Below are 10474 nucleotides of genomic sequence, written 5' to 3' on the forward strand. Positions count from 1 at the left end.
AAACGCCATTAATTAATTGGGCAAGATTGGGCGCGTCGCCAGCGACCAAATTACAATAACATCAAGCGTTTTTTCTGCACAGAAATAGGCTAGGAGTACACCATGGCGGCATGAACAAAATTGCCAAATCTACAGCCGTTCTCGGCTGTCGATAGTAGACTAACTACTCACTCATAATAGCCTACATGAGCTCTACAACACATAGAACTTCACAAAGTACACACACCACGTGATTCCACTTAACAACATGATTATGTCCATGTTGTTGTGGATCATGCGTAAAACTGTCAATTAATTCACTGCATTGAAAACGTCAGTGCTGAGAGTGAAAAAAAGGGAAGACATTTGTGATGACCATCAACATGTTAATCTAAAAATCGCCCGCTGGACTGCTTTTACTTCCTGTGAGCGCGCGCTTTGCAACCTGACTGAGCGCGAGAGCGTTCTTGGTTGGTTCTGCCAAGACTAGCCAGCGGTCTTCGTTTATCGCGTGCTGTGATATTCTGGATCAAAGTTGGACAGTACGCTGTTGCCTCAACATATCAGTGGGCGATTATTTACACTTTGCGCTGGACAAACATGTCAGTGGGCTACATCTTCAACAAACTAAGAGGAAATAAAAATAGATGCGTGGAATACAGTGACGAAATACAGTGAAGCGCGCGCAGTCTTGCCATCGCGACAGCGTGTGGACTATTCACTTGCGTAAATAGTGTTATTAATGCATCTGTGTTGGGGTTACGCGGGAGAAAAACGAGAGCTGTCATTATTTTTCTTGGTGAATTCATTTTTTCCCCCGTTTTTTCAGACCGTTGCGCTTTAGTGACACACGCATGACCCAGGCACTCTCAGCTTTTCTTCAGCCGGCACCGGTTATGGTTATGCCATGCCCCGCAACCACAGCGGAGATGAAGGCGGCCCAGGGCTCTGGATGAAGACTTCACCCAGGGGGAACTCCACCACCGAGGGCTACAGCTTGAAGGATGTGGAGTCCGGCACCGGCAGAAGGATTATGAACCACAAGTCGAGATCTGGGGACGGCTTGCTGTCAGCCGCGGCTGGCGCAGGTGCGAGCGGCTTGGAGAGCCACCGGGGGAAACAGGGTGCCCGTCTCAGCCTGCTGGGAAAGCCGCTGGTGTACAGCGCGCAGAGCGGCAGGAGGAACGTGCGCTATCGGCGGCTGCAGAATTATCTCTACAACGTTCTGGAGAGACCCCGCGCTTGGGCTTTTGTATACCACGCGTTTGTGTAAGTGCACGATGTTTTTTTATATATTCTTTCCATTATGGCTACCTCTGCTAATTTTAGCGCTGGACCGTCCACTCCACCTGTTGATGCGTAGAGTTACCGGAGGTAATAGCCAGCTTCTTGTTGTGTTATCTGCCACTTGTCCAAAGTCACCTAGCGCTGGTGCAGTACTGTGTTTGTATGCGTGTGACTTTTTTTTCATCACACTGGAAACGTAGGCCTATAAAAATAACAGGTATAAAAAGACTTCTGAAGTCTGTGTGTGGGTGTCGGCAATCCACATGGGCAGCACTTAGTGAATGTTGAAGTGCCTCCTCAACCCTGCTGTGTTCGTTATCTCGGTGTTTGATGGTAGGCTACCTCTCTGCCCCCGTTGCCCACACCACCACACTGAGTCATCTCGGCCGAACGCGACTCCCTCGTACATAATTAATTGAGAGACACCCGAAGTTATGATGAGTGTGGTGTGGTGTGGTGTGGCAGTCTAATCTGGTTATAAACTCGGTTGATTCCATGGTTCGTTTCTGTTCCACTCTGCAATTTGCCTCTTGTGACTCTGTGCCTTGTTGCAAAAAGAGAGAGATGTTTTATGGTGAAGCACAAGTGTGTGTGGTTGGTTATTGTGATGCTGTGTTGTCTTGAGATGCGTTTGGGACTCCTTACTGGATTACTACTGTACTACTGGATTGATCTTGCTTACAATAGCTCCCTCAGGCATGCTGCTTACAACCTCTGGTGCAGTCATGCCGGCACACACGCACACACACACACGCGTGCACACACACACACACACACACACACACACACACACACACACACACACACACACACACACGTGCGCGCGCACGCACACACACACACACACACACACACGTGCACGCATGTACGTTCACACACACACATGTGCGCGTGCGCGCACACACACACATGCATACTGTACGGAAACGCACACACACGCTATGACAAACAGGGCAATCATCCTCTTCACACCTGCGTATCCTAAAGCAGAGCATTTTGGACTGCAGGCTAAGCACATCGCCAAATGGCAATCATTTCTTTGGTCTCTCCAGGCAGTGGTTGGAACAATGTGTGTGTGTGTGTGTGTGTGTGTGTGTGTGTGTGTGTGTAGGTGTGTGTGTGTGTAGGTGTGTGTGTGTGTTGGCATTTGCTCCAGATACAAGGCCAGGTCCCTCCAGCCTTGGTGGTAGGGGCCCCATTGTGTCCTCAGGCCAGTCTATCAGTAGGCTACCATACCCTGGGGCCATGTATACAATTGTTCCGCCACTGTCTCCAGGTGTCAGTGTAAATTCTGATGCCCCCCCCCCCGGGGGTAGGATCATGTCCGCTAAGACCTTAGCTGTTGGTGTAACGGGTAGCGGGTGGTGGAATGTCGCTAAACCAGAGTTCTTAACATCACCTGTCGGCAGGTGGCCGTGTGTTGTTGCTGACTGTGGTGATGTGAAATATCCGAGGGCCGTTAGAAAGTGCTCGCAGGTGTCTTCTGTTGTTCACGTGTTAAGGCTGTTATTAGGATGAAAGGCTGCAATAAGGGGTTAAATGAGCTCTCATCTGTTCTGGGAAACTGTCTCTTTCTCAGAAATGCTACAGAATGGGCCGTTAGTTTCAGCCTGATTGAATCCGAATAAGAGAGTCAGGGCAGTCATGGGTGGTTTCGGCGTCAGACCTGTAGCCCAAAGGTTGCCGGTTCGATTCTCGACCCGCCAGGTTGGTGGGGGCAGTAGTTAACCATTGGGGTGCCCTCCCTTGGGGTGCCATTGGTGGCTGCCCCCTTGCACGGGTGGGGCATAGAATGCAATTTTGTTGTGTACAGTGTGCACTGAATACTTGTGTGCTGTGTCACAATGACAATGTTGTGAGTTTCCTAGGTAGACTTTCTTCTCACTTTCAGATATCTCTTTTGTCAATATTTGCACATATAAAGAATTTGCTTAGAGCTTTTTGCTTGGGCCCTCCAGTGATGCATTCAATTCACAAACACACAGTAAGCGCACTATATGCATATCATGCATCATCTCTGTGTAACCTACATTAGAGCACACTCACTCACTACACGAAGCAAAACACCGTAGTGGGCCGATAAAAAACAAAAAGTGCTTTTCTCCACCTTGCGCTCTTATTGTAAGATGTGTGTGTATGTGTGTGTGTGTGTGTGTGTGTGTGTGTGTGTGTGTGTGTGTGTGTGTCTCTCTCTCTCTCTCTCTCTGTGCGTGCGTGCGTGCGTGTGTGTGTGTGTGTGTGAGAGCGTCCACAGAGTGTTGCTCCCAGGAGTCTGAACTTTTTGAAATATGAGGATGTTAAGCATAAAAAGACAGCACACTTTTCTCTGTGTAAAATCAGCTGACTTCTTTGAAGTCACGCTGTTAGCTTTGTGGTTTCCACCGCGAGGCTAGCTCTGTGCTGTAGAGACTACTCCTTTCATGTTTCAGTCTACATCCATGGACACACGCCGCGTTTTGAAGATCAACCGGAGTGCAGTCTGATGCACATATAAACTCTATAATATTACTACTTATATATGCCTATTTGTACTGTAGAATACAGTGCCGGAACAATTGCACACAGGCCCCCAGGGCAAACCATGCATGCATCCTGCCATGTTCACGATAAGGCCCCCAACACCAATACAGGAGGCCCCCGGGCCCCGGGGCAAATGCCCTGCATGTCCTCCCTATAGTAGAATATAGTATAGTAATTACAGTAGGCCTACAGTATTAGTAGGGCTGTAACGATACACTCAACTCACGATTCGGTTCGTATCACGATTTTTGACCTACGGTTCGATACACCCCACGATTTCTGAAATGTATCTCCACTGAAGTTTGGAAACACTATCACATCAAATCATCGTAAGGTTGTTTTCTGGACTAATGGGTAATAAAACTTTGAAAGGGCGTATCACGATACTGCGTCCTTGTATCACGATACAGTATCGTGACTCTGTGTATCACGATTTCTCGGCTCAATACAATATCGTTACAGCCCTAAGTAATAGTAGAGTAATGCATAAACATTGTTGATGTTGAAGGAAATCCAGGTGTCTAACATCATCTGCAAAAAAAACACACATTACACAAATCAAACATATTGCACACATCTGCACACAGACTGTGCAACACACATTCACTTATAAAACACATCAAACATTTTCTACTCCATTAGACTGTCAGTACTATAAAGTGTATTCTTTTGTATGTTGCAGTTACGTAACAGAATACATGTGTTGTGTGTTTTACATACTGTGTGACCTTCCTTGAATGTTAGATTGCAGCGCTAGGCTATTTTTATGTCATGTGCGAAGCAGATGCAAACATGTCACCAACTGTCGCTGACTTACTATGCCAGCGCAGCACATGGTGATAGATGTGATTTGTGCTCCTTTTTTTATGACATCTTGACTTTCCATATGGTTACTCTGAGGATTCAGGATACCAGCATGTGCAGTGCGCACTAAAACCTGCTGACACACACGCACGCACGCACATGCGCACACACGTACGCACGTACGCACGCACTCACACACACACACACACAACGGCATGGCACACACACACGCACACACACACACATAACACAAGCACACGCACACGCACATACACACATAACACGCACACGCACACGCACACGCACACACACACACACACACACATACACACGAGCACGGCAACATGGCAGAGAGAAGCCCTGTAATGACTTCATGGTAATGCCTTGTTAAAAATTGTCACGAAAATGATCATTCAGGGGCCATACGAGAGCAGGTCTTTCATACTCATACTACATTGGGGAGCTGGTAATGCTTGCACAGCAGTTCCTTGAAAGGGTAGTGCGTATAGCAGTCAAGAGTTCTCTGTTCATCTGCAGAGAAATTAGTCAAGGTGGGAAGTTAGATTGTATAATCAGACACATTTTACTGTCATGATTGGAAAGGAACAGTATGTTGTCTTATTTCTTATGACATTTGATGTGCTGCTGCATCCCCCCCCCCACACACACACTACAAAACAAAAAAACCCTCACATTAATGCTCATTCTGATTCACACAAGTAGGCCCACTGTTCTGTAGTACCACAAGGGCTACCAGCAAAGCACAAACATCAGTTCCCACAGTTGTGAGGGTAGCCATGGCTCAGTGGTTAGAGCGCTGGCCTTTAGATCGGAAGGTTGCAGGTTCAAATTCCACCCTTGCCAACACCTTTATCCATGGTTGAAGTGCCCTTGAGCAAGGCACCTAACCCCACATTGCTCCAGGGCCTGTTACCAATACCCTGAACCTAAATAAGTGTAAGTCACTTTGGATACAAGCATCAGCTAAGTGTAATGTAGTAGGCCTAGTTAAGGCGTTTTATGCTTGTGTCAAATCCATGCTTACTCTTTTCTTTCAATTACACAGGGGGTAGCTGTGGCCTTAGATCAGAGTGTTGGAGGTTCAAGTCCCACCATTCCACTCCACTATCACACTCCATGGCTGAGGTGCCCTTGAGCAAGGCACTACACCCACACTGCTGCAGGGGCTGTAACCAATACCCTGTACTAAAATAAATATAAGTCACTTGGATGAAAGTGTCAGCTAAGTGTGACATGAAGTAATGGCAAAGTTCATCCTGTATAAGTGACGTCACTAGGCCGCCATCTTGTTGTTGACGCCTTCGGGGTGCTATTTCGCGATTAGTGAGACCAGATCTGAGAGTCAATGGGAAGAGTATAGGACGGGAGGGAAACCAGCGGTTGTGAAAACCATATGGTTGAAACCACCGTGAAAAACTGATCAATATACGTATATCAATACTTGGTTGTGTCAAAAAATAAAGCTTTTTAAGCCACTTTTCTCACGTTTTTTTTTTTTGACAGAGCGCAGGCGCAGTATTTCCATAACGGCAGGAGAGCAACGGCTTTTCACAACTGAGCATGCGCAGAGAACAGTCCTTAGGTCTGCCTAAAGGGGGATTTCCCCCCCCTTCCCCCTTGCAAAAGTAGAACCCGGAAACAATGGGCCAATGGAACCTCTCTCTCTCTCTACTCTCTCTGACTGACAGGTCTCCTCCTACCTAAATCGTCTCTGGTAATGTCATGTAATGGATAGGCTACTCAGTAGCCGTTACTGTAACTGTGACTGTAACTGTAGGACTATGTGTTGGGGACTTGGAAGTCCAAACTGTTCACCCACTCATTAATGTAATTGTGCCTCAAGAAGGAGTACATTAATGTAGCTCACAACCTCGTGTTCTTGTAGGCTGTGATAAACAAGTGAGCATCGTAGAAAACAGCTTGTCTTTTATTGCTTGTTGCGACTCGCTGTCAGTCAGAATTAGTCCGGTTTCACATGGTCTCGAATACTACACGCCATGTGCAAAGACGTCCACAAATGCAGGGTGAAGGAAGGCAGTAAAGTCAGCCTTTTTGAAAAGCCCACGCTGTCATGTACGGTTAGAAGAGCTTAAGTGGCAGACTGCATTAAAAAGTCACATTATGATCTTAATAAGCTCTCAGATGTAACTGCTTAGTATAGCCTGAAAAAACAGCAAAGCACAGCACAGTCCAGTGACGCTAGTACACATTTTTTTCCCTTTAATATGTGTAAATGGTTTTTAAAAATATATATCTTTTCATTATTATGTGTAAAGTGTCTACGTCTGGAACTATGTGAAGGGTGCCATTTTGATCAGGACTCCCTGGCAGAAGAGACGCTTAGTCTCACTGGGACAATCCTGGCTAAATCAAGGATAATAATATATTTTTTTTAAAAACATGTCATGCATTCAAATGGTACATGTAAGATTGGGATTGTTTTGACGCGCATTTTATAGTAACAGAAGACGCACTGTAATTAAGCCTCGTTGGCATGGTTGCCGCCAACCGCTTTGAGATGTTGCTGCTGTGGCTCTGCTGCAATATTACGTAAGGTTTCATTTCAGTAAGCTCACATACCCTGGCAAGGAAAAAAACATCTTTTTTTCTGAGGAAGTAAAGAAAAAATCATGAACTCTTCATTCAAATTCGTCATTCTGGGAATGTGTTTTGATGTCTAGCATAATAGCAACATCATGTCCCTGTGGGCATTATGTGTATTTATGTAAGCTACTTGACACCTTAATTTCCCCCTGGGGATCAATAAAGTTAGTCTACTCTACTCTACTCTACTCACAGCTATTACACTGTAACTTGCATGCATTTTAGTGTAAGGTTTCAGTAAGAATTTCTGTGAACCTGTAAACAGTGCAAAAGGAAGTGCAAGGAAGTCAGAAAAGAAAGAAAGAAAGAAAGAAAGAAAGAAAGAAAGAAAGAAAGAAAGAAAGAAAGAAAGAAAGAAAGAAAGAAGCACAAATCTTCATTTCAGGGATGTGGAAGTGGCAAACCATGTGACTTGAATGTTGCCACTGTGGCTTGAGGGCCTGTTATGAGAGAACGTGTGTTTGCTTATTTCCTTGTAACTCAACTTCCTGTGAGTTTTTTTTTTTGAGTTGGGCGCCAAAGTGTAGAAGTCTGAAGTGAGCTACTGTGTGTAACAGGAGAGAGACCCCAGAGAGAGAGAGAGAGAGAGAGAGAGAGAGAGAGAGAGAGAGAGAGAGAGAGAGAGAGAGAGAGAGAGAGAGAGAAAGAGAGAGAAAGAGAGAGAGAGAGAGAGAGAGAGAGAGAGAGAGAGAGAGAGAGAGAGAGAGAGAGAGAGAGACCCCTCCCCCCTCACCACTATAACCTCTCTCTCTCCCTCTCTCTCACACTCTCAATCTCTTTCAATCTCTCTCTCATTTCTCATGTCTTTCATTCAAGTAGCTGACTAACGTCTCTGTCACTAGTTTTCGCTGTGCCCCCTCCCACCTCTCCTCTAACTTTCAATGTATTTAATTTGTTTCCGTTTACTAACTGACTCTGTCATTTCTCCACCCCGCCCCCAGCCCCCTCTCTCTCTCAGTTTAAATGCAATTCAGCTCATCTTGGTCTATTGGAATGACAAGTATGTCGGGCCAACCAATACATGCCTTCATGTAGCCAATCAGGCCCTGGCTTGCAAATGCAAAAAAATTAATAAACAACGAAAACAACATCTCTCTTTCCATCTCCTTAGTTCCTCCCTTCCCTCACTCTTCTTTTGCTCACTCTCGCTCTCGCTTTCATACACACACTCTCTATGTTACCTCTCTGAACACACTTGCTATTCATACCCCAGTCTGTCTTGTCCTGTCGGAGGAATAGTATGTCTGTGTGCGTCTGAGTGTGTGTGTGTGTGTGTGTGTGTGTGTGTGTGTGTGTGTGTGTGTGTGTGTGTGTGTGTGTGTGTGTGTGTGTGTGTGTGTGTGTGTGTGTGTGAGAGAGAGAGTGTGTGTGTGTGTGTGTGACTAGTTGTGGGTATTGGTGGGTATAGGTTTGTGTGGCTATGAAGGAATAGATAGACGGACAGTTATACAGACAGACAGACAGACAGACAGGCAAACGTGTAGATTGCAGACAGACAGACAGACAGACAGACAGAGCCTGGACACACGCGCCACACTCACACACTTGAGTTTGGCTGATGGCCCCAGAGGGACCGCCTGTCAGGAAAAGCTGTTGTGTCGAATTACAACACAGACTCTAAAGTGTCCCTTAACACAACCGCATCTACTGTACTTCTACGCTCCACCAGATCTCCCCAGATAGCAAGCCAGGGGTGCATTTCTCAAAACCATAGTTGCTAACCATGTGAGCTACTTTGTTGTTTGCAATGCAATTTGCCATTGGCAACTACCCAAGTTGCTAACTGGCTAACAACTACGCTTTCGAGAAACGCACCTCAGGGATGGCAAACGCCAAGGTATGCTAAACAGTGATGAACGTTTGCTCCTTTCAGCCTGTTAAGACACTGCATTGTACATTTGCTGCTACCAGAATGGCCATGACCAAGTCGTAGTTCATAACGGCCCTGTGTTATCTCATAGTGTTGTAGGACTATGGTAGTTTACTTTTCAATGTCTATTACATACAAGTGTTCCACTGGTGGAACAGCGTTCGTTCATTATGGGGCAATAGAATGTCCAATAGAGTGATTAGCCCCCACCAGATATTCCCAGTTGTCCAGCCAGGTGACGGGAGACACAAAGGCACACTGTAATCAAACAGTTATCAAATTTCGCTCCTATGTTTTCCTAGCCTGATAAACCAGCCTAAATGTGAGACCGGAGTAATTTAGTCTGGCCCCGATGAACGATACCTCGGACCATTGCTGATGAGAACAACCTGTTGTTTTTTCAAACCGTGCCGGCGCTCTGACCAATCGGCGATCTTTGCCCTTGATGTGCTTTCCCGACGGTGTCGCAAGCTTCGTCGTCACTCCCTCAAAACCCCGCCCGCGTTGATTCAAAACAAATCTCTGCGTTGTAATCGGTTTTGCCAGACTCAGGGCACAGTGTTCAAAACGTTCTCAGATCCGAGGCCAGACCCACTCGCAGCTGAAAAATGACGCGCCCAGCGGGTGGAGCTGATTTACCAGGCTGATGTTTTCCACTAAGAAAAGTCCACTACAGTCCCTGCCGTGACTTAAGTGGTAGGGCACTGCACTGCTACACCGGCGACCCGGGTTCTATCCCAACCTGGGTCCTTTGCCGGCCCTTTCCTGTCTCCCTGTCCCCACTTGCTTCCTACCTCTCTACCTGCCCCCCTCTCGCTAACCCACACCAGATATGAAGAGTTCAGATGCAAAAACCCCTAACTCCATTTCTGAAGACCTGCACTTCTATATTTTTAGAGAACCCCGTTGTTGGTTTGGTTTACATTCATGTACTTGATAATACATATAAATAGTTATGTTACATAAATAAATAAAAAAAAAGTGCAATTTTGACAGCTTTGTATTAAATAAAAATGAATTAAGATTGTTTTCTGAAATGGCACTTAGGGGGTTTTGCATCTGAACTCTTCATATACAGATATCATGCCAGGGACCAGGACTACCCACCATGTACACTAATCAAATTTAATTATTTTTATTATTTTTTTTACTAACACTGTAGGTACACCCCAGATATCCAATAAATCATTCCAGGTTGGGACTGCACGCACCCTAAAAGTGGTTTTTATTTTCTTTGACTCTTAAAATCCAAATACACCCCACATATATCTCCACTATCACTCCCTGGTCCTATCATTGCACACACGCACGCTAAAGCAATAATCAAATTGTATTATTGATCATTTATTTTCTCCTTTCAAATGCCGTAACTAACCCCAACATGATATT

At 45.7% G+C, this 10474-nt stretch overlaps 1 protein-coding gene across 2 annotated transcripts in view; it reads left to right on the forward strand.

Annotated features, from left to right (window-relative positions):
* Window positions 1-429: 429 nt before the first annotated feature.
* Window positions 430-10474, forward strand: part of kcnq5b (potassium voltage-gated channel, KQT-like subfamily, member 5b) — a 261167-nt gene continuing 251122 nt past the window's right edge. For both annotated transcript variants that reach the window (XM_063200354.1, XM_063200361.1), the window contains exon 1: window positions 430-1248. In XM_063200354.1, the coding sequence (XP_063056424.1) occupies window positions 887-1248 (362 nt within the window). In that variant the 5' untranslated portion in view covers window positions 430-886. The remainder of the gene's footprint in view (window positions 1249-10474) is intronic.

This window comes from Engraulis encrasicolus, chromosome 1, assembly GCF_034702125.1.
Source record: "Engraulis encrasicolus isolate BLACKSEA-1 chromosome 1, IST_EnEncr_1.0, whole genome shotgun sequence".
Taxonomy (NCBI): domain Eukaryota; kingdom Metazoa; phylum Chordata; class Actinopteri; order Clupeiformes; family Engraulidae; genus Engraulis; species Engraulis encrasicolus.